This window comes from Carcharodon carcharias, chromosome X, assembly GCF_017639515.1.
Source record: "Carcharodon carcharias isolate sCarCar2 chromosome X, sCarCar2.pri, whole genome shotgun sequence".
Classification (NCBI taxonomy): domain Eukaryota; kingdom Metazoa; phylum Chordata; class Chondrichthyes; order Lamniformes; family Lamnidae; genus Carcharodon; species Carcharodon carcharias.
The window spans coordinates 16,279,126-16,304,722 of record NC_054507.1 but is presented as its reverse complement, the minus strand read 5'-3'; the positions used below and the strand labels follow the sequence as shown (position 1 = coordinate 16,304,722).

Genomic DNA, 25,597 nt, shown 5'->3' with positions numbered 1-25,597 from the left:
AAAACCACACAATCTGGACTAAATATTCATTGTATATTTCATGCTAAAGAATCCTGTCAAAAAATCTTTTTACCGCAAACAGCTATTTGTAACTTAAAAAAACACTCCATTTGGATGCATATTGTTTTCTGCAAGTGAGGTTGATACAAGATGATAATTTATTGCAAATAAATAGTGTGATGACCTTTGACCCGGAAGCAATACAGTAAGGCAAAATTGTAATTTCTTTAAAATGATACTCTAATCATTTTTAAGAATGTTGAAAATGACTTTAGAGAATTTGCATCAATTGTAAAGGGAACAATTGTAATTTTCTTGGATAATAAGAAATACTGACCCATGTGATCTGGCAACCCTTGAACTAAGCAGTAGCAGTAGAAAGGAAGTTATGAAAGAAGCTGTATGGCTGGGTGACACAAAGTAGAGCTGCAGACACAAAAGAGAGCTACGAGCAGAGGAACTGGAAGGTGAAGGCGATCAGCATGTGGATGTGGAAACAAAGAGAAAGCAGATAGAGACAGAAAGAGGAACACAGAATTCTTGTGAGAAGAAGTAAATTTCTTTCAGGAATAGATCAGTTTTAATGTTTGGCGGGAAAGGAGACAAGAACTCTGCAAGCTGTCTAAAAAGATCTAAAACCTGGAAAGCTGTGTGAATAGCTTGGAGACACTAAAGAGCTGGACACTTTCCCACAAGTGGCCAAATCATAAACCAGGGTGTTATTTGTTGGTCAACTGAAAGGGAACTCTGGAGAGCCAATTCATCAGGACTGCTATGATGCAAGAGAGAGGGTTTGTAGAAGTGTGCCTTGATGATGATCATACCCGTGAAACTCAAAGGTGAAAGTTGTTGTTGGAAAGGACTACTGACCTCCCCTGTGTGAATAAAGAACAGCATATTTTGGGACAGTGTAGCTAAGCCACATTTGTGAGGGGAGTGATGTGGACGCTCGTTGTTGCATATGACATATCTTTGGTGTATCGACTGTTTAAAGTAAAATTTACTTTGTTCTTTGAAGTATCAGTTGCCTGTTAATTCATCTTTAATTTACATTGATTCAAATTCATGTTAAAGTTGCCAAAAGTGAAACCTTGTTGGTAAATTCTTCGTTGGAGGTCATTTGGTAAATTTGATTATTTATATTTATAAAATTATATTTATATACAATCCCAATGAGCATTGTAACAATAGTTATAACCAAAATGTGTTCAACATCTGTCTCACAAATAATTTAGTTGATTATTACTGTTATTTTGGATCCACATAATTCTGTACCTGTATTTTTGGGGAGTGGACATAACTAATTTTGCAGAGAGGCTATTCCAGTCATTGAAACAAGCAGCAACAAGAAGAATTAGAGGTTTCCAGCTCCAGGCAATGCAAGGTTGGCACACCTCACTGTACATCACAGGCAACCCAAGGCTGCTTCACCCACAAATGCTTGCCTAAAGTAAAATACACTATTGCAAAAGCAAAATACTGCAGATGCTAGAAATCTGAAATAAAAATAGAAAATGCTGGAAATACTCAGCAGGTCTGGTAACAACTACAGAGAGAGAAATAGAGTTAACGTTTCAAGTCGGTGATCTTTCCGATGAAATGTAACTCTGTTTATCTCTTCACAGATGCTGCAAGACTTGCCAGGCAATTCCAGCATTTTCTGTTTTCAGTTACTCCCAGAAACTTGTGTCTTCCCTCCCCACTGCATGTGCTCCTCACCGAAAACACAACTCCCCAGGCAGAGTGTGATTTTGCCATCAATGTGCCCTGGTAGCTTGTCTCAACTGGCCTGTGAATATACAATCTTTAAAAGGTTACAGAGGAGTCAATCAGGAATGGATTCAAGCCCAGATCTCAGAGACGTTAGGCTAATGTTTAACACTCTAGCCCCCTTTTGTGTTCATTCATTTAAAATTTATTCAAACTCTAATATTTGCAATCTTTTGTCCTTTTTTTGGTTATTGCAGTCAAAGGAAGTTAATGCACTGAAGAGAATCAGATGCAAAGTCATTCTGTTTTATTTTGCACGGCCGGTGCTTCATCGAAATTTCCTCTCCCTTTCTTTCTGAAGTCCAAACACAATGTCCTACACATGTTTCTCCCTCTCCTCTCCCACATGGTACTGAAATTAAGACTCATCACACTTTCTCCTACTCTCACTTATACTGCTCAAAGTTATAAAATAATGATACTCCAAACCTCCCTCAGGCTTTTGTTGCACCTACAATCTAAAAACCTGTAAAAACCCAACATTAGTATCACCTAATCACTGCTGTCTCAGTTATCTCATTTTTACTCGTCATTTTTGCTTGTGTCCTGCAACATGAACATTGGCTGTTCACCTTCGTGCTGAGCTCAGGTCTAACATCTGTAATCTTAAGCAGCACCTCCCAAATCCACCCATTGTCTAAAAAGACAAGGACAGGGATGTACGAGACCACAATCACCTCCAGATTCCCTTCCAAATAGTACACCATCCCGGCTTGGAAATAAATTGCCATTCCTTCATTGCCACCGGGTTCAAAATCTTGGAACTCCCTCCTTAACAACACTGTGGGAGCTACCTTCACCACAGGGGTTCAAGGAGCCACCTTCTCAAGGGCAACTAGGGATGGGCAATAAATGTTGGCCTTGCCAGTGATGCCCACATTCCTTAACACATGTTTAAAATGAACAACATATGACCTGCCACTGGAGATGTCCCAATAAGTTATTATGTTGTAATTCTAGGCAAAAATAAATTCTCTGTCCTTTGTCAGCTTGGCTCAGTTGGTAGCATGTTCACTCGAGTCAGAAGGTTGTCACTTAAAGTTTCGTTCCATGATTTAAGCAGATCTAGTGTTTTGCCTATATATTCAGCCACCCTGCCCCCGACCCCGCCCCTTAACCAAAACTACCACAAGAAGGAACAGGTAATTTCCCTCGTTGTCTCTTGAAATGCTGCCATGCACAAAATACATGACGTTTGCCGACTTAACAACAATCACTGCACTTCAAATAATTCATTATATATGAAACACTTTACGTCATTTCTGAAAGATGTGATAGGATGTCACATATCGGCTTTGCTTTACTTTGATTACGTTTTCCTAAAATTAAGATCCTAAAATAACCACAGATAGCTGAGTGCATGCTACCAAATCCGCCACCTGTTGATGAAGATTGAATTGTGCAGCGACATCACAAGTCATGCAGGTGAAACTCAAGTGGCTGACGTGGTGACCGGAACTCAAAGGAGCTCCTTTAATCAACATCAGCAGAAGTAAATTATCTGCTCATTCATCTCTTTGCTATTTATTGGACATTTACCAGTAACATGGCTCCCACATTCACTGCCATAACAGCCATTACACTTCAGAGTAATTCATTGTGTAGAGCACTTTGAAACATTTTGCCGTGACAAGGTGCTATATAATTTCAAACGTGTCTTACAAAGAACAGCACGATAGCAATTCCATTATTGTGTATGCATTAAATGTATGTCAAAAAGTACAAAAGGGGCAATTGAAAGATATCAGAGGAAAACGCAGGAAGTTTTAAGAAGTCTGATGGATCTCCAACCATAAAACAAGAATATTACCTCACTTACGAAAAGAAAGACATATTTACAACACACAACTTCTTTATTGGGATAATACAATATTGCATCAAACTTCAGAATGGAAGAAATTAGTTAGCATAAATGCTGTTTTAATTCTCACCTCAACACCTTTTGAAGGCGAGGGAATACTTTTTTTATTCTCTTAACAAGGGTGTTCTTAATTATACAATGAATAGTATTGATCCAAAGATGACACATGGTGGCTTGGAGCTAGATAACACATTTAGCCCATGAATGAGCAGAAATTGATAGACTGCCAAATAACTAGATTTAATAAATGGAGGCTGCTGCCTGTTTGTGGTTGGTACACAGAAAAATATTCCTTAAATGTAGGGTGACCTCAAACCATGAGCAGAAACGGGGATTTCCTGGTCAAGTCACAATTTTTATATAGTTTAATAGGTTTGCATGCTGCAATATATTTATGTTTATTTAACTTAGTTTTTCTGCAGTTTGTTTCTCAAAGAAAAAGCAGACTATTATCACGTTCCCTAGTCAGGGATACTTGAACGGTGCAGAATCCAGGAGCAACAGACACCACCTCATAGCCTAGGTTGCTGTAACCTTTTACATCATGGCAGTTGACAATTATCACAGGTTTATGGATTCACCTTCTCTCCTGTTGTGATACAGGCCTATATTAACCAAAGTTCCAGGTTCAATCTTTGATTTGTGCTGATTCTGTCAGCAATTACATTCTTAGAATTGGTCCCAATGCTCTGAGTTGTGGAGGGCACTGAAGTCATTGAGGATTGTCCTCAGAGGTGTCACAATTGGAGGGAAGGAAATCAAGGGGTCTGGTAGCACTGAAGAGAGTGGTGAGTTGCTATAGCACTAGGGGAAAGGATAGCACCTGAATGCACTGAGTGGGGCAGGAGGAAAGAAGGTCTTTTTCTTATTTATTCTTTCATGGGAGCATTTGTTGCCCATCCCTAATTATCCTTGGCCTGGGGGCAGTTAAGAGTCAATCACATTCTACATTGCTGTGGATCTGGAGTCACATGTAGGCCAGATCAGGTGAGGATGGCAGATTTCCTTCCCTAAAGCGCATTAGTAAGCTAGATGGGTTTTTCCAGCTTTATAATTCAAGATTTATTAAGTGAACTTAAATTTAACCAGTTACCATAGGCGGGACTTGAACCTGTGTCCCCAAAGCATTAGCCTGGATATCTAATTATTAATCCAGTGACATCACCACTGCACCACCATCTCCCTATCTCTTGTAGGGTGGCAACAACGAGGAGCTTCCTGCCATCTAGGAACACAGAAGTTACCAAAGTGGAGGAGGACAAAGCCAAGGACAGATCCCTGGGGCACTCTGGAGACAACAGTGCAGGAATGGGAAGGGGAGCCATTGTTGGAGATGTTCTGGTTATGATTGAATAGATAAGAATAGAATCAAGTGAGGGCAATCACATGCAGCTGGACAATGGAGGGGAGGCATAAGAGGCAGATGGCATAGTTGACCATATCAAAGGCTGCAGAGAGGTGGAGGAACTATAAAGCACCACAGCTGTCACTGTTTTAGTGCTCTGGAATTCCCTCCCTAAACTTTTCTGCCTCTCTCTCTAAGACACTCTTCAAACCTGCCTCTTTGGCCAAGCTTCTGGTCACATAGAATGATACAGCACAGTAGGGAGTTATTTGCCCTATTGTGCTTGGCAGATGGAGTTTAATACAGAGGAGTGTTAAGTGATGTATTTTGGGAAGGAAGAGTCAATATAAATTAAAATGGCACAATGGTGCAATTTTAAAGAGGGTGCAGGAACACAGAGTCTTGGGAATTCACCTGCACAAATTTTCGGAATACAGGGATTTACCAATAAAGCAAATAAGCAAGGAAGTTATGCTTAACCTCTACAAATTACTGGTTAAGCCTCAGCTAGATTATATTTTTCAATTCTGGACACCATACTTTAGGAAGGATGTCAAAGGCTGGTAGAGGGTGCAGTGGCGATTCACTCAAATAATACCAGGGATGAGGGACTTCAGTTAGATGCAGAGACTGGAGAAGGGGATTTTTCTCCTTAGAGCAGAGAAGGTTAAGGGGAGGTTTAACAGAGGCATTCAAAATCATGAAGGGGTTTCGATAGAGTTGGTGAGGAGAACCATTTCCACTTGCAGGAAGGTCAGTAACCAGAGAACACAAATATAAAATAATTGGCAAAAGAAGCAGCGAGGAGAAGAGGAGAATTATCTTTACACAAAAAGTTATGATGATTTGGAACACGCTGCCTGAAAGGGCGGTGGAAGAAGATTCAATAGTAACTTTCAAAAGGGAACTGGATAAAACATTTAAAGGGAAAGCCTACAGAGCTATGGGGAAAGAGCAGGGAAGCAGAACTAATTGGAGAGCTCTTTCAAAGATCCACCCCAATGGCCATGTGTGCTGTATAATTCTACTTGTCATTATATCTGTGGCTCAGTGTCAAATTCTGACTTATAACACTCCTATGAACTGCCTTGCAACATTTTGCTATTTCAAAGTCGCTATGTAAATGCAGGTTTTGCTCTCTTCTGCAAGTCTGCCTTTGGCTTTGCCCCCTCCTTTCTGTATGCCTTCCATGCAGTTTCTTTCTCTATATAGTTCTTTCACATTGCTTTCATTATGTCTGCCATTCTGTACACCTCGCACATGTTTGGTTCCCTTTCTCCTTTTAAAAGGGCAAAGTCAGCAGAAAAAAAGCCACCAGTCCCACGGTGTAAAATCCACATTGTCAGTTTGCTAGTGCACAATTCAGTCTCGCCAGATGCTGCAAGGTCAACTCACAAATCTCAGTGTAATGCTCCCTGCAAAGCTTGTGCTGCGCACCGCTGACAAGGCAAGGGGTGCCCCACAGAATATCACGGGCGTGCAACCCTTGACAGACTGCATCTCAAGGTGAATGGTGTGTGGCTCAAGAGCAAGTGGCCGCTATGGGGAGAAAATATGTTGGCGCCTCCTTCGGGTGCAAAAAATATTTTGAAAGTTTTTTGCTCTTTGCAAAGCTGTACTGTATGGGGAGTGGGGAGGGAGGGTGGAGTGGAGTGGGTGGGGTGGGGGTGTTGTGTGGTACAAAGAATTGATGACCAAGAACAGAAAACTGAACAGACATGCATAAAATGGAGACTGTGGGCAAATGGTGTTTCACTCCGACCCTGGGCCTGAATTTTTCAGTCAGCGGGTGGGCTCAGTGGGAGTGGGCGGTTGAGGATCCGACCGCTGTCTGCGATTGGCGCTGTGCCGCCATTTTACGCGGGCGGGCCAATGAAGGCCCATCCAGCATAAAACGCAAGCCGTAGCGCTCAGCGCTACCTGTGTGGATGGGGGGAGGAGGGAGAGTCGGGGCCAGTGCTCTTTCGCGCGAAAGAGCGCTTCAAACTCCCTGAGGCACGGAGCTGATTCAGGGAGATTGAATCGCTGTTGAAATAATTAAAGAAATTGAAAAAGAATTGAATTAAACATGTCCCGTCATGTGACTGTGTCACATGAGATGGGACATGTTTTTATATTTCACAGAACTTCTTTATTTGATTCATAAAAGCTTTGAGGTTTCCTAAAAAATGTAAAGGCCTCTTGGCCTTTTCACCTGCCCACCAACCTTAAGGTTGGACGGGCAGCATTAACACTGACACTAATTAGTTACTGGTGTTAATAGGCCTATCAGTTATGGGCAGGCACGCAGCCAACTCTGGCGCACGCCTGCCGAATGAAACATTGCGAGACAGCGCAACGATGTCGGGACACACGCCCAATGTCATCGCATGTCATTTTACACACTGGCATGTCGGACCCACCCCCACATGCCAACTGAAAAACACAGGTCCTAGTTTCAGTAAAGCGGCTATGGAGTCAGGAATTGTACTCCCCCTCCCCCCCCCCCCCTCCCCCCCACCAGAACTGTAGTGTCAAGGGTTAATGTTAAATATGTAAATAGACAGTCTACATCATCAGTGATGTAAGATCACATGACAGAGTATGCTGAGAGATAAAAACAAAAAAACTGCGGATGCTGGAAATCCAAAACAAAAACAGAATTACCTGGAAAAACTCAGCAGGTCTGGCAGCATCGGCGGAGAAGAAAAGAGTTGACGTTTCGAGTCCTCATGACCCTTCGACAGAACTTGGTTCTAGTTCTGTCGAAGGGTCAAGAGGACTCGAAACGTCAACTCTTTTCTTCTCCGCCGATGCTGCCAGACCTGCTGAGTTTTTCCAGGTAATTCTGTTTTTGTTATGCTGAGAGATAGATCGATGTACGTAGTTCAGCAGCCTTGCCTCCAGCAGTCTCTATCAATCCTGCCCATGGATAACTCCATCTAAGACCCACACCAATGATAGCAGACTAACTAGATAGTGAAAGGAAGTCAACAGGAGAGAGATTGTGTACTTTAAGAAAAAAATGCAAGAGCTGCAAAACACAATTGCAGAGTTCCTATCCGTAAGGGCCAGCATCTGGTTTCCCTACAGGAGAATGGAAGCATTTTGTCTGGAACATATTCCTCAGCCACTTCAGGCCTCTACACATGATCTGATAAATGAAGTAATGAACAGGGGGACAATATAAAATAAGGGGTGACATTTTGAAGGGGATGCAGGAGACTTGAGTGTATATGTGCATAGATCTTTGATGGTGGCAGGACATTGGAGAGAGCAGTTAATAAAGCATATATAATCCTGGGCTTTATTAATAGGGGCATAGAGTACAAGAGCAGGGAGGTTATGCTGAATTTATATAAGACACTTGTTAGACCTCAGCTGGAATATTGTGTACAGCTCTGGGCACCACACTATAGGAAGGATGTGAACACGTTGGAGAAAGTGCAGAAGAGGTTTATGAGAATGGTTCCAGGGATGAGAAACTTCACCAAGAAGATAGATTGGAGAGGTTGGGACTGTTCTCCTTGGAGAGAAGTGGCTGAGGGGATATTTGACAGGGATGTTCAAAATCATGAGTGGGGGCTGGACAGGTAGATAGGGAGAAGACCTGCTGAGTTTTTCCAGCATTTTCTGTTTTTGTTTCAGATTTCCAGCATCCGCAGTATTTTGCTTTAATCCCATATTTCAAAGCGTTGTTGATTTCCCGAAAAAAAATCCCAGCCTCGTTTGTTTTCCAAAATACAGCACACGTGTGCAAAGGAGATTTTTTAAAAGAAATAAACTGGGGTATATTGCAAATCTGCTCCTTTTTAAAAAAAAATACAAGACATTCTTAACAATGCTTTGAGAAGCCGGACAATCCATTCTGCCGCCTGCTCTTTCTTTTGAGACAAGTTCAACTCTTGGTGCACAGGGTGTCTGAGTCAATGCAATGGAGCACCCTTTTTCCGGAACGGTCTGCAAGGCGACTGGGAAGTGGGAAGTGGGAGGAGCTGGGCTGCTCTTTCAAACCAATGAGCAGCGCATGTGAATTTCGCATGTAAATATCAGTGGCTGCAAGGAGTTTGTTCTCCGCCCAGTGGAGAGCTGGGGAACAGTAGCAATAATAATCCTCTGTACCTAAAGATGGCGATTGTTCGGTTTGTATTGTGCCTTATGGTAGAGATCCTGGTTCTTCCAGTGACCATTTTGCAATACGTCGGGATATGGGACTCTCTGTACAAAAGGGTGTTCCCGCATCTGATGTGCAGAATGACGACCACTATCAACGACAAGATGGGCAAGGTTAAGAAGGAACTCTTCGACAAGCTGCCAGAATTCGCCAGCTCCTCGGGGCTGACCATTTTGGAAGTGGGCTGCGGCTCCGGCGCAAACTTTCAGTTTTACCCCTGGGACTGCAAGGTCATCTGCACCGACCCCAATCCCAATTTCCAGCGCCTCCTGGAGAGCAGCGGAGCCAAGAACGAGCACGTGAAGCTGGAGAAGTTCCTGGTCGCCAGTGGCGAGGATCTGAGCCCAGTGGCGAGTGCCTCGGTGGACGCCGTGGTTTGCACCTTGGTGCTTTGCACCGCCGAGAACGTGGACGCGGTGCTGAAGGAGATTCTTCGTGTCCTGAAACCGGTAAGAGAGGCGAGATTAACACCCCCGCCCCTCGGTGTCCTGTGTGTCATAAACACTAGAATGTTAGGGGAGGCGGTGGTATTGTCACTAACTAGTAATCCAGGGTAATGCTCTGGGCTCAAATCTCACCACAGCGGCTGGTGAAATTAGAATTAAAAATCTGATGAGGACCATGAAAATTGTTGCCAAAAACCTACCTGCCCCAGGGAAAGAAATGTGACCCCCAGACCCACAGCAATGTGGTTGACTGAAAGAGGGCACTAAATGCTAGCCAAATACCATAAGTAAATCGTTGTTCCTAAATAAATGCATCCTGGCATTGCATTTCCAGGAAGTCCTTCCATTCAAGTACATGAAACAATGCTTGGAAATGATCTACCATTTTGGAGGGAACAAAGCCAAAACAATGGCCCTTAAATACCGTGCAGCAGGTTGCCTTGAGTAACTTATGTTTACATGGTAGTTAGGTGTGTAGTTTGGTCCATTTTTACATAATGCAGCACAAGCCTTCCTTAAACTTTATTTGGAACAAAAGTACATTTGGCTATCGAATTATGAAAGCAGAATTTTTTTAATTCTTTTGTGGGATGTGGGTGTTGCTGGCATAGCCAGCATTTGTTGCCCATCCCTAATTGCCTTTGAACTGAGTGGCTTGCTAGGCCCTTAAAAAGGGCATTTAAGAGTCAACCAGTCAGTCTAGAATCACACGTAGGCCAGACCAGGTAAGGACAGCAGATTTCCTTCCCTAAAGGACATTACTGAACCAGATGGGTTTTTACAACAATCAGTAACAGTTGTTATGATCACCATTACTGAGACTAGCTTTTAATTCCAGCTGCCATAGTGGGGATTTGAACCCATGTCCCCAGAGTAATAGTTTGGACCTCTGGATTACTAGTCTAGTGATATTACCACTGTGCCATTAACTCCAAACCTTCTAAAGCACTCCCAGCATGCTCCCTAATACTACATTCTCCTACAAGAGGAAACATCCTCTCCACATCCACCCTGTCAAGACTCTTCAAGATCTTGTATATTTCAATCAAGTTGCATCCTACTCTTCTAAACTCCAGTGGATACAAGCCTAGCCCGTCCAACCTTTCTTAATAAGGCAATCTACCTGATCCAGGTATTAGTCTGATAAACCTTCTCTGAACTGCTTCCAATGCTTTTTACATCCTTCCTTAAATAAGGAAACCAATACTGTACACAATGCTCCAGATCTGGTCTCACTAATGCCCTATAAAACTGAAGCATAACCTCCCTACTTTTGTGTTCAATTCCCCTCACAATAAATGATAACATTCTATTAGCTTTCCTAATTACTTGCTGTACTTGCATACTAGCCTTTTGTGATTCATGCACTAGGACACCCAGATCCCTCTGCATGAACAGGCATATTGTTGCGCATGAACAATGTGGTAAATTTTCAACTTACTACCTGGTCCTAAAACTGGAGTTACAATTCAGGTGTCTGTTATAGAATCCACTCCACTTCCAAATGTCAGTTTGATATTTGGCAGCAAGATGTAAATCTACTTTTATCTTTTTAAATCGTCTTGGCCTTTATTTATCAACAACTTATATTTATATAGCACCTTTCACACTAAAATGTCCCAAGGTGCTTCACAGGAGCATTATAAAACAAAGTATGACACTGACCCACATGAGATATTAGAGCAGGTGACCAACAACTTGGTGAAGGAGGTAAGTTTTTTTAAGGAGTGTGTTGAAGAGGAAAGCAAGGTGGATGGAGGGAATTCCAGAGCTTGGGGCCCAGGCAGCCGAAGCCACGGCCACCAGTGATGGAACAATTTAAAATCAGGAATGCTCAAGAGGCCAGAATTAGAGGAGTGCTGAGATCTTGGAGGGTTGTGGGGCTGGTGGAGGTTAGAGATGGGGAGTGGAAGAGGTGGGACCATGGAGGGATTTGAAAACCAGGATGAGAATTTTAAAAGCAAGACATTGCTTGACCAGGAGCCAACGTAGGTCAGCGAGCAGAGGGGTGACAGGGAAACGGAAATTGGTACAAGTTAAAACATGGACAGCAGAGATTTGGATGACTTCAATTTACAGAAAATATGGGACACCATTCATGGGATGTAGGAATCACTGGCTAGGCCAGCATTTATTGCCTATCCCTAATTGCTGTTGTTCAGAGGGCATTTAAGAGTCATGTGTAGGCCAGACCAGGTAAGGACAGCAGATTTCCTTCCCTAACGTGAACCAGATGGGGTTTTTTACAACAATCTGCAGTTATTATCATCAGAATTTTAATTCTATATTTTTATCAAACTTAAATTTCACCAGCTGCCATGGCAAAGCATTACCCTGGGTCTCTGGAATACTAGTCCACTGACTATGCCACCACCTCCTCATGTTAGAATAGGCATGGCTAGATTCCTAAACTAAAATCAATAAAACAGATTATCTCGTTGCTGGGAACTTGTGCTCAAATTTATCTGTTGCATTTCTTACATTACAAAAGTGAAGACGCTTCAAAAGCACTTGATTGTCTCTAAAGTGCTTTGGGACTTCCCAAGATGGTCGAAGGTGCTATCCAAACACAAGTCTTCAAGATAAATTCCATTCGATTGAAACAGAAGTGAAAGTTCAGGTGACAGCAAAAATAATAGTGGAAGTGCAGGGCAGGGGGCAACTTCATTCTTTTTCATAAAACATTGCAATGCAATCACTGGACTCGTTTAACAACAGAAAGAAGGTGCTTCAGAGTACACAGCAGTGATTCAGCTGCAGATCTGAGCATAGTGGTATAATTCACATTTTACTGAAGCAACTCCAGGACTGTATCGTTACTTGCAGAGATAAAGATGTGCTCACAGCTCGAATTCCAAGCTTCTTCTCCTGGAAAACCTACCAAAATTCAAGTGCGTTCAGAAATGTCTAACCACCAGTGAAATAGATAACTGGGACACATTGGTATTAAACTGCTGTGAAAACCAGGCACACTTTTTTTTTAAATGACTCAATTGCTGCTATCAGAACTCCACAGATTGATAAATCACAAGATAGACACTGATGATGGGGGCCACTGAGTCCAACCTGGTTCATTCAGAATGACCAGACAATTGATTTTCGTCACAATATTTAGCTGTCTTCAATGATTCCTGGGCTTTTACTTTCTACCCCACCCAGAAATCCTTTCCACACATGGTTGCTCCTAACTTGGCCATTTACTTGTTTGAACCTGTGCCTCCTGTCTCTGTCACAGCTTATGTTGAAGTAATGTTCCTGATTGACTTTTTCTTTGTAAAGTGTCACCTGTTATTTGGAGGGCTGAGTACATGTAATCCCCATTGTTAGAAAGCAGCATATGACATTGCTGACAGTAGATCGAAATACAAGAACCACTAGTACAAATCACTGCTTCGCACAACAGACCTCACATTCCTATTACAGATGCAAAGTAATCTTTAATTGTCACTGTACCTCTGAGCCAAAGCCTGATGCCAGCAAAAACAAAAATAGCTGGAAAAACTCAGCAGGTCTGACAGCATCTGTGGAGAGGAACACAGTTAACATTTCAAGTCCATATGACTTTTCATCAGAACTAAAGAAAAATAGAAATGAGATGAAATATAAGCTGGTAGAGGGGGGTGGGCTGGTGGTGGTGGGACAGGTAGAGCTAAAGATGTCACAAACAAAAAGCCAACAAGTACGCTCCGCTCTGCATGTTTCGAGCCCCCCCTTTAAAAAAAAAAATTACCCAGTGCCTCAATTTACTTAATGATGCTAAACAATCTTTAAAGTAGCACTTGATGTTGGATACATTTGATCTGCAGTTTAAGACCCCTTCCCAGTCTATAAACCTTCAATTTTAAAACCCCTCATTTGATTGTTTAGGTCATAGCAGTAATGCTGAAAATAGTTTGGACAAGAAGGTTCTCTGTACTTATGTCCTACTGTCAACTGTCCTATGCTATGCACATGTAAAGCACCTTGCGTCAATTCAGAAATGCTTCCATGGTCAGAGAAGTTGTTAAAACTTCATTATTACTTTTGTTGTTTGTTTTTTTACAGACTTTTTTATATCAACGCGTTAAGCACAGAGCTTTCTTTGTTTAAAAAAAAATATTTGCATGTGGAAAGAAGATTCTATGGATTCCACCCCTTATTTCTGCTGCAATATTTAATAACTTAGGCTTTGTAGCTTTAAAGGATCACAGTGTCACCTTAAGAGCAGGTTAGTACAGTGCCTTAAATGGTAAAACAACATATCCTTAGAAAATAGTGCGTCATCCAACTTACAATGAGCAATATTAGTTAGGCCACAACTTGAGTACTATGTGCAGCTCTGGTCACCTCATTACAGAAAGGATTATTTGCATTAGAGAGGGTACAAAAGAGATCTATGAGGATGTTGCTAGGACTGGAAAATTGCAGCTATGAGGAGAGATTGGATAGGCTGGGGTTGTTCTCCTTGGAACAGAGGAGGCTGAGGGGAGATTTAATTGAGATGTACAAAATTGTGAAGGGCCTGGACAGAGTGGATGGGAAAGGCCTGTTTACTTTAGCAAAGAGGTCAGTGACTAGGGGACATAGATTTAAAGTGATTGGTAGAAGGATTAGAGATGAGGAAAACATTTTCCACCCAGAGGGTTGTAGGGGTCTGGAACTCAACTGCCTGAAACAGCAGTAGAGGCAGAAACTCTCAACCCATTTAAAAGGTGCCTGGATGTGCACCTGAAGTGCTGTAACCTGCAGGGCTACGGACTGAATGCTGGAACGTGGGATGAGGCTGGGTGGCTCATTTTATGGCCAGCACAGACTGGATGGGCCAAGTGGCCTTTTTCTGTGCCGTAAACTTTCTTATATTCTATATGCCACGAAATCTACTAATATTTAAAAATGGCAGTTCTGGTAGCGGCTTACTCTGTGTCATGACCACTTAAAATGCTTTTCCTCAAAGTGATACACGAACTAAGGGCAGAATTTTCCCATTGGCGATTTGGGGGCGGGGCCCGCTCGCCGACGGGAAAATGACATGGGATGACGTTGGGAGGAATCCCCGATGTCATCCCGGTGCCTTTAAATATTCAGGAAGGTGGGCAGACAGCGAAATCAGCTTAAGGCTGGCGGGCAGGCTAGGAGCCTCAGCGGGCTTCTGATAATACATGAAACCTCATCCACTGGCGGGATTTCAAAAGCTTCAATAAAGTTTATGTCCTTTTATTAACATTTCCCATCTCGTGTGACATTGTCACATGAGGGGGATATGTTAATTTTTATATTTTTAGTGTTTTTGACACTGTCAGTAATCTCCCTGAGACAGCAGTTAGTCTCAGGGAGCAGTGCACTCTGTCGTGCGCGAAAGAACACACTTTGACAGCTGGGGATTCCCTCCCCCCGCCCCCCACCGAACAGGAAGTGCATAGCGCTTCCTGTCGGGCAGGCTGCTGGGCAGGCCTTAATTGGCCCGCCCACTCAAAATGGCAGCGGGCCCGGTTTCGGTGGCAGAGTTCAGCTGCCTGCCCGCCCACCAAGGGCAAAATTCTGGTCTAAGAGTTTGTGTGTGTGTTAATTTGAGCAGTTCAATTTAAAAATAAAAACAAAAACAGAATTACCTGGAAAAACTGAAAAAAAGATAAGGTTCAGTCCTTTTTAAGATATTACTGCAGGCCCATAGCTTGCAGTTGAAGTGTTGGTTGTGTTCAGCAGCTGCAATGGCTTCTGTAGTCGATTAGTTGGTGTTTGCCTTTTCAAGTGGACTTAGCAGGTAAAGCAACTTTGGGGAGCATGTTAAGGTCCCTTTTCTATACTGGCTCTGCTGGCACCGCACTTAAAAACTGCCTGGATTCCCTTTTCAGCAGAATAGTGATGATTTCTGTACAGCTTCCTCTGTGTCTCCCAGTGGCAGCTCTTACATGCTGTTCAGTTAATTCAGCTGAAAGCCTTGGGCTGGAACTGTCTTCCGGAGGTCTTCTAGGTTCTCTGCCCAAAATTGCTGCTATCCTGAACTGTGGAATCATGCTGCCTTATTAGGTATTCTGTCAGTCCAGGCCTGGGGGCATAGACCCATCCATTGTCTTTTAATGTCTCAGCCGTTAATTTGAATGGCCCCCATCTTCTAAGTTTGGTGAGATAGAAAAGAGCTATCCACACCTCCAGGGAAACCATTGTCAAAGAGTTTCTGTTTACCCTTGTAGAAATGTGCATTGAACTTCACATGTCTACTTGCAATCCACTTGGAGCCTTCAAGAAGCTTGACACACTGCAGTTGTAAAAGGTCAGGTGACTTTTGGTGGCCATCTTTAAAGCTTCTTGTGCCCACATAAAAGGAAGATTAGCTTTTTGACATCTATAATATCACAACTACATGTTTAACACAGTTGGACTTAAATTGTTGTGTTAAATTTCAAAAAAGTACAAAAAAATGTTGATATGTTTAGTGAAAAGTTTCAGATTGAAAATAATTTTAAAAACACCAAGTACTAAATTAATGCATCCTTTATATCATTAAATAAACGTAGACTGAAATTATTCAAATTTTAGTTGCTTTTTCTGGGAACTTGAGTCTAAGTTTCAATTTCAGGCTGTTGCACTCCCCTCACACTTCCAGCTCTTCCCTGCCAACAAGGTAACTTCAGGGTGAGCAATACCACAGGAGTAACAGCAAATCAAATGTACGAGACTCTCTGGGCACATTTCAAGTGTCGTGCTGTTAAGGGTATAAGGAAACAAGGGAGCCATTTGGAATGTATTAAATCCCCACAGCAATTGAAAATTATTTAACTACAACCAGATCTGGGCAGTGAGTAACTTTGAACTTTCAGCAGATGAGGCTAGAGGTTGCAAAAATAATAAAAAATACAGAATTAAGGGCACTCTACATGAATGCACACAGCATCCCCAACAAAGTAGATGAATTGATGGCACAGATAGAAGTAACCAGGTATAACCTACTTGCACGTTTACTTATGGAAACGTGGTTGCAGGGTGACCAAGGCTGTGACTGAGTTCAATTTAGGAAGGATAGGCAAAAACGAAAAGGAGAATGTTAATAAAGGATGAGATCAGTACATTAGTGAGAGAATCTTCAAATGGTAGGTCAAGATGTAGAATCAGTTTGGGTGGAGCTAAGAAACAGCAAGAGGTAGCAAGCATTCTTAGGAGTTGTGTATAGGCCACCAAACAGTAGTGGTAATATAGGGCACAGTATAAATCAGGAAATTAAAGGTGCATGTAACAAGGATAATACAATAATAATGGGGTCATCAATCTACATTGACTGGGTAAACCTAATGAGCACTAATGGTGTGGAGGACGAATTCCTGGAATGTGTACACAATGGATTTTCCAGAAGAGTATGTTGAGGAACCAACTGAAGTACGGGCTACTTTAGATCTAGTATTGTGTAATGAGAAAGGGCTAATTAATCTCACTGTAAAGGAGCCTTTAGGGGAGAGTGACCACAATATGACAGAATTTTACATTAAGTTTGAAAGTGATGTAGTTCAATCCAAAACTAAGGTCTTTGATCTAAATGAAGGAAACTGTGAAGGTATGAGGGACAAGTTGGCTGTGGTAGATTGAGAAACAACATTAAAAGGTGTGACAGTAGGCAGGCAATGGCTGGCATTGAAATAACTAATACATAGTTTACAACAAATGTACATTCCCTTGCACAAAAACCGTGGCTAACAAGATAAGTTAAAGATTGTATCAGATCAAGGGAAGAGGCTTTTAAAATTGCCAAATAAATAGTAAGCCTGAGGATTGGAAACATTTTAAAATTCAGCAAAGGAGAGCCAAGAAATTGATTGTTAAAGAGAAAATAGAAGATGAAAATAAACTAGCGAGGAATATAAAAACAGAGTGTAAAAGCATCTATAGGTGTGTAACAAGGAAATGGTGAGTAAAGACAAATGTGGGCCCATTACAGGCAGAGAGTAGAGAATTCATAATGGCGAATAAGGAAATGGCAGAGAAACTAAACAATTTATTTTGTGTCTGTCTTCACAAAGGAAGATCCAAAAAAGCTCCCTGAAACATTGGGGAGCCAAGGGACCGATGAGATTGAGGATCTATAAGAAATTAATATTAGTAAAAAAGGATAGCTGGAGAAATTATTGGGGCTGAAAGTTGATAAATCCCCTGGACCTGATGATCTGCATCCCAGAGTGTTAAAAGAGGTGGCCGTAGAGATAATGGATGCATTGGTGGTCATCTTTCAAAATTCTATTGATTCTCAAACGGTGCCTGTGGATTGGACGCTTGCAAAAATAACTCCAGTATTTAAGAAAGGAGGGAGAGAAAACAGGCAACTAAAGACCTGTTAGCCTCATATCAGTAGTTGGGGAAATTAAAGGATGTGATAACTGGACACTTAGAAAATAATGTTAGGATAGGACAGAGTCAACATGGATTTATGAAAGGGAAATCATATTTGACCAAATCTATTGGAGCTTTTTTGATGATGTAACTAGCAGAATAGGTAAGGGGGAACCAGTGGATGTGGTGTATTTGGATTTTCAGAAGGCGTTCGAAAAAGTCCCACACACAGGTTAGTACACAAAATTAGAGCACGTATGGGGGTAATATACTGGCATGGATTGAGAATTGGTTAACAGACAGAAAACTGAATAGGGATAATCAGGTTATTTGCAGGTTGGCAGGCTGTGACTAATGGAGTACCACAGGGATCAGTGCTTGGGTCCCAGCTATTCACAATGTATATCAATGATTTGGATATGGGGATCAAATGTAATATTTCTAAGTTTGCTATTGTCACAAAACTTGGGATTGTGAGTTATGAGGAGGATTCAAGGGGATTGAAGCAGGCTAAGTAAGTGGGCAAGAACACAGCAGGTGGAATTTAATGTGAAAAATGTGAAGTTATCCACTTTGGTAGGAAAAACAGAAATGCAGAGTATTTCTTAAATGGGGAGAGATTTGGACATCAACATTTCTCAAGGGACATGGATGTCCTTGTTCATAAGTCACTGAAAGCTAACATGCAGGTGCAGAAAGCAATTAGGAAGGCAAATGGTATGTTAGCCTTTATTACAAGAGGATTTGAGTACAGGAGTAATGAAGACTTGCTGCGGTTGTATAGAGACTTGGCGAGACCACACCTGGAGTATTGTGTGTCGCTTTGGTCTCCTTACCCACGGAAGGATAGACTGGCCATAAAGGGAGTGTCACAAAGGTTGACCAGGTTATTCCCTGGGATAGTGGGATTGTCCAATGAGGAGAGATTGAGGACACTGGGCCTGTAATTTCTAGAGTTTAGAAGAATTAAAGATGATCTCATTGAAACATACAACATTCTTACAGGGTTCAGCAGGGTAGATGTCGGAAGGATGTTTCCCCTGGTTGGGGGTTGGGGGGGAGGTGGTGGGTCTAGAACCAGGGGACACAATCTCAGAATATGAGTAGGCCGCTTAGGACTGAGGAAGGGGAATTTCTTTACTCAGAGGGTGGTGAATCTTTGGAATCCTCTACCCCAGAGGGCAGTGGAGGCTCAGTTATTGAGTAAATTCAGATCAATAGATTTCTAGATATTAAAGATATCCAGGGATATGGGGATATTGCAGGAAATGGCATTAAGGTAGAAAATCAGCCATGATCTAATTGAATGGCAGAGCAGGCTCGAGAGGCTCCTATTTCTGTACCTTGTGGTCCTATGAACAGACTGCACCTATCTCAATTTTTAAAAAAAGAAAAGCAAGCCTGGCTCATCTCTGATCTCACTGAGTCTTTTCTTAAGAGCAATCAGACTTTGTGCTTTTTGAGGGCAAAAGAATCGAACATTGTTCCATAAGGCTGTATAATACCCATAGTAGCACCCAAGGGCAAAAGAGACCTTCAGGTCTTCACACACATTGTGCTTTTGGTGCATCTCATCCATCACACTACAGTACAGCAACAACTTCCATTTATGTAGCACCTTTTAACAGAGTAAAACTTCCCAAGGTGCTTTGCAGGAGCATCTATCAAACAAAAGTTGACAATCAGCTAAAACAAGAGATATTGGGCCAGGCGGCTAAAAGTTTGGTCAAAGAAGTACTGTATATACTCATGTAAAAGTCGAGTTTTTGAGACCAAATTTTTAGACAAAATTAAGACTTAAACATGAGCAGTATTTTCGAGGGGTTGAAATCCTTGCTGGTTCTTGGGAGCTGCCGATTATTGATGCTGTCTCAGCGTTTGCTGGCCATTGTTCTGGAATTCAGCAGCGACCTGCTGGCCTGGGCTATCTATTTGAAATGAGAAAGGACTCGCTAGAATGCTCCTTCCAACTCCGCTCCCAAATATGGCATGAGGTATGTGAAAAATGAAAAACCTTTGGGCCAAAAGGGCATTGACTTTTACGTGAGATTGACTATTAACCGGGTGTATACAGTAGGTTTAAAAGACGTGGAGAGAATTCCAGAGTTCGAGGCCTCGGCAGCTGAAGGTATAGCTGCCAAATGGTGGAGCAATAAATAAATATACATTTGATTGGTACAAATTTGGCATTTCTAAAATAGTGTGATCTTGCACTTGTGTACAGCTTCTGGAAATGTTTACATTTTACAAGATTGGCCATTCACAGAGGTTGCTGAAACTTGCTCCTTCTACTCCTTCCTCTCCAATGGAAAATTTAAAAAATCCCAAGAGAAAAATTTTTTCAAAACAGTGGCAGTAACTGTCATTGTTTCCAATAAGCTTCGAAGACAAGGTAAAATACTCCAGCTTTTTCCTGACACCCTTTAAAGGAAGTTGACTCTATTTATTTTAGCTGCATGTTTGTGCAGATTACACTTGACAAAGTAATCTTCACCAAATTTCATAGGTGAATATTTATAACCTGTGCAGTTACAGAACTTCAGTTCCTTTTGTGTATCAGCTTGCAACAATTGGTAAAAAATGATGACATAAGTGTGGTATTTAATTTCTTAATGTACATCATTAAGAAAAACTTGCATTCCAGGAATCAAAAGTACTTATTTGACTGCCTCCTGAGGAGATTGTTTGCAAACTTCTTTTTAGATCATTGAGTGGCTGTCTGCAACTCACACCCCCATATCTGTTTCTAAATCGCAGCATTCCCTTCACAAGGCAACAATGTAACCTCTTTATTCACCATGAGGAATGTCACAGGAACTTTATCAGTGTATAACAAAGATTGTGATAGGCAAAATGTACAATTTTCTTATGTAAGTGCAGTTCTTTACTTACAACCAGTTAGGACAAATACCATGTTTGCAAAACAGCAACAAATAACATTTTCTGGGGAGTTAGTTAGAAACTTAAAATAGGAGGGTGTGGGGGAAGGGGAACATCAGCACTGGTGAACCTAGTACAGCTAGAAGGTCAAGGGCAGCAGACACATGGGAACGCTGCCACCTGGAAGTTCCCCTCCAAGCCACTCACCATCCCGACTTGGAAATATATCGCCGTTCCTTCAGTGTCGCTGGGTCAAAACTCTGTAAAAGCACTGTAGCTGTACCTGCATCACATGGAGTACAGTGGTTGAAGAAGGCAATTTGCCACCACCACCTTGTCAAGGGCAATAAACACAGACTTTGTCAATGATGCTGACATCCCATGAATGAATAAAAAAACTGTAACATATGTCAAGATGTCAAGCGAGATTGTTGGCCTGTGTTGAACTTACTATTTTTAACCTAATTCCTCCTGCTCATTGTAATCCAGTATATCTCCATTAGAAAGCACTGCATGTGGATATCTGGCAAAGATGAGATCAAGCTTGGCTGGGATATCCCTGCCTTCCCATCCCTACAGTCAAAATATGATGCTCCCACTCCATTTTTAGCATAAATAAGAAGCATGACCATTCAGAGCAAGTACTGGATGGCTGCCCATGTAGCCATACTTTAGTAATGCCTTCAGGAATAGAGAAACAATTGACACCAAAGAAATTATATTGTTTTTCCTGAGTTTACCCACCCCTTAATTGAAAGATTAAAATGGAAAAAAAATCCAGCAAATGCATTCTGTGCAAAATACTTTAGTATAGTTTCTGCAGCAACAACTTGCATGCTGAGACTTGCCTCAGCATACAATCATTTGGCCTTTTCTCACTGCCTCCCCTCCTCCCCCATTCGGTCCAGTCCCTGAGGGCAGCAAAGGAGCAGGTTACTTTCCTGTACCCTCGAGTGAATGGAATTAGCGGAGACCTAGTATCGAGCTGGAAGTCTGCCACTTGACCAGATTGTAGAGCAAAGGATTGGATGGGTCTGACACACAGTTGGTCAACGTAGTGACTGTTGTTGTGCAAATGAAGCAGCCATTTTGTGCACCACATGATTCTACAAATAGTAATGTGATTAACGAATGGATAATTTGTTCTTTTTTGGTGGTATTGGTTTAGGGAAGAATATTGGCCAAGCTATTGGAAGAACGCCTTTCTCTTCACTAGTATTGTCATGGGATCTTTTATATTCACCTGAATGAGCTAAGCAGGCAGATTGGGCCTCAGTTTAAACTCTCATCTGAAGGGCACTTAAAATGTCAGCCTTGATCATGTGCTGACATCTTGGAGTGGGGTTTGCACCCAGGATCTCCTGACTCACGGGTAAGAGGACTATGGACCGAACGAGATGAAATAGGATAGCATGCTTTATTATTTTTTTTAAATGGTTTGCTGATTTCTGCTCCTTGGCTTCTGTAAAGCGCACATTTGCTGGATCTATTACTTTCATAATTGTCACCGGGCCTAGTCAGCAACACATAACCACTCTCAAGGGGTCCATTGAATGTAAACACCATTTTAGAGAGGGAAATAAAAACCATGACAACCAGGCATTTTTGCAGAGAATTCCAGAACTGATTGTGAAGATCAGTATCTTAAACCAAATTGCAAACAGAAAAATCTCAGCCATGAAATTCCCCATTCTCTTACTGCCTCCCCATCACAGATCCACAGCTGTTTCAGGCCTTGGATCACTGTTGTGCATCTGGGACTAACTTTAGCCAGCACTAACGGGTACTTAATTATTTAAGAAGGCGCTATACTAAAGCTAGCGGCCACTGTTGTTGTGAACACAATGTAAAACAGCAATTGTTTTCAACTGAGATGCAGTTAAATTAAGATGCAAGGTTAGCTAACTTTCAAAATAATCAGTCACCAGCATTAGTCATCAGTCAACTACATTATATGTAGTTAAGCATAGCAAAATATGTCTCTTTACCATCAATGAAATCGATGTTTTAGAACAAGACAAATATAATGCAGGCACGTGTAGGGAGAGGGGCTAGTACTTTTAAATGGACCAGCCTCTTCTTAGCAACTGTCGCTTGACTGTTCCTGGGTCAAAATCCTGGAACCCCCTCCCTAACAGCACTGTGGGTGTACCTACACCACATGGACTGCAGCGGTTCAAGAAGGCAGCTCACCACCACCTTCTCAAGGGCAATTAGGGATGGGCAACAAGCCTAGCCAGTGATGCTCACACCCCATGAAATGAATTTTTTTTTTAAAAAAAAAGCATACTTGCTTCCCACCTTTCCCCCTGCCCACACTTTTGAACCCAGCCTACCTTTAATTAAACTGAGCATTGATATCAAGAATGGCTTGCAGCCTTAGTGGTGCACACTAACACTAAAACAGCAAGAACAATACATTCGGCATTACATGGTACAGGTAAGGTGTCTCAAAACTGACAACCTCAGGTCTGAGGTCGTGGCAGACTTCGGGGTCAGGTGGTTGGGGCCATGGGCACTTTCGGGTCAAGCGGGTGGGGTGTGGTCAAAGGTCACTCGGAATGTTGGAGTGGACCAGTGCATAAGCAGTGAAGCAGATAACTCGTCTGGCGCAGTCGGTGCTATACCATGCTGATGTAGTGCCTAGCCAAATTGCCCAGGTAAGTGATTTTTTTAAAAAATCAATTAAATTTGATGCAGAGCATGATCAAAAAATGGCCGGTTTTCAGACGAGCCCAGCTTTTGGACAGCCAGGTTTGAGACACTGTACCTGTATAATGTTTTCTCCTTGCAAAGTAACGCATCTTTGACTTACTCTGAACAGCACCAAGGAAGATTCTCCGGTAATGTACTCAGAACCGGTTACGTAGGCACAAAGACATCCCATTGCAGACTTTATCCCATTCCTGTCTAGAAACATTCTGAAATGCTGGTCAACATTCTTGTCAACTGCAGCCTGAAACTGAGATCATAATCTGCAAGTTGCTTCACTAAACAATTAAACTGAATATTTATTCACTTAACAACTCGTTTTTGCAGCCTAAAAGGTACACCACTCCAATTTAGCAGAATCCTGCATTGAATGGTGTAGCACTCTTTATAGAACAGGGTGATATTCAATTTAATGAGCAAGTCCATGAGGGATCCATTAATTATAATCATTGAGTCCATCTTTCACTGAGGCCTTATTTTGTGGAATCTGATTGGCCTGTGGCATTAATGCCTGTATTCGTTCAGTTTGAATGGCTCTCCTTCCTGTTCCGCCTGCTTTCTTCAGATAGTTGACCAAAACAAAGCTTTGTTTCTGCAGGGGGGGGCATTCTTCTTCATCGAACATGTGGCCGCTGACAAAATGACATGGCTGCACTTCATTCAACATGTGATCCAGCCAGCATGGCGTTACTTTGGGGACGGATGCTATCTGACCAGGGACACTCGAGCAAGCCTCGAGAAAGCCAACTTCTCCCAGTTGAATGTGAAGAACATCGTTGCGCCTTTGACGAGTTTGATCAAATATCAAATTGTCGGGTACGCAGTCAAATAAAATCCTGTGAGCACCATCCCTTGTACCCACTTGTCTGTGACTCGTTAATTTTAGCTACAAGTATCATTGCAATAATCCTTTTGTCAATTTATTTTAATCGCCAGTCATTAAGATGAGTGCTTTTAAATGTGCCTTTATAATCCACTGTATCACATACAGGGAAATTTATACCTACTCTTTTATCCGCAAACATAATCAAAGTTCCAGAATGTACATTGATCTCCAGGATCAGTTTTCACATTTGATTATTTCAATCAATACCTATCTCTATATTCCCCAATCCCATTCCAAGCCAGATGATCAACACTTTTTCTTTAAAAAGCAGCCAAAATTCTCTCAATTTCAAATGGCACGCTGCTTACCAAATGTTTGAAGATATTAAGCAGGACCTATTCATGCTGTGGTGTTACTTTCAATGTTAAAATACTTCCGACATGAATTAGTATTGTCATTTTATAAATATGAATATTAGCACTTTGATAAGAATTTTTAGAAATGGGAAAAGGCTATTCGGCCTGAACGACTCCTTATTTAGTACAGAGCTTGAATATTGTTGAGAAGAGAGGTGTTGCCCAAGTGTTTTGAAGATAATCAGTCGAGTTCATAGAGCAACATTCATGTTCAGGGATCCATTCTCTGCAAACAAAAGGAATGTGTTCAAGCCTTGCACCTTTTTTTTAATGACCTGGGAGCTTGGGGAGCCTATAGTTTCCTACTGCTTACCCCGAGGCAATGCCTTGGCCAATCAGTTGACTTGCCAGCTAATCAGCCCCCTTTTCTCCTGTAGCATAAATTGTTGTGATAGTTTGAAATTTGGCATTCTTGCATTTGTCCTGATGAGGAAAAGCTTCAGCAACATGTCTCTCTTTTCAACAATATTCAAGGCCTTGTTTAATGGATCAACGTCACTTCTCCACCTCTACAACATGGGAACGATTTCCTTTCTGCTACGATGTGCAACAAAGTCATAAATTAGTCTGCTTGACCCTAATCAAAGTGACAAATTACATGCTCTGTCACTGTGATTGTGGTGCATTTCTCTCCCCATTCTCCTCTACCCGTCTCCAGCCTCTGACATGGCTCCTCCACAGCCTTGCAATCAGCTCAGTGGGACGGCGCTCAACTGGTTTGACTTTTACCAACCCGGTCATAGCTAGAGCATCTTGAGAAATGGCTTCTCTTTCTCTCCCTACACCATTATCTTTGGAGTCCCCCTAAGGATTTATACTTGGCCCCCATTACATCCTAATGTGAATGCTGCTGCTCAGCAACATCATCCAAAGACCTGCCACCAGGGTCCACG

General features: G+C 42.0%; 1 protein-coding gene across 1 annotated transcript; it reads left to right on the top strand.

The window, feature by feature from the left end:
• Positions 1–9,040: 9,040 nt before the first annotated feature.
• LOC121273317 (methyltransferase-like protein 7A) lies at positions 9,041–24,319 on the top strand. The gene is made up of 2 exons (XM_041180450.1): positions 9,041–9,578; positions 24,061–24,319. The coding sequence occupies exons 1-2, from the start codon at positions 9,084–9,086 to the stop codon at positions 24,292–24,294; spliced, it is 729 nt and encodes a 242-aa protein (XP_041036384.1). The 5' UTR covers positions 9,041–9,083; the 3' UTR covers positions 24,295–24,319.
• Positions 24,320–25,597: the final 1,278 nt, after the last annotated feature.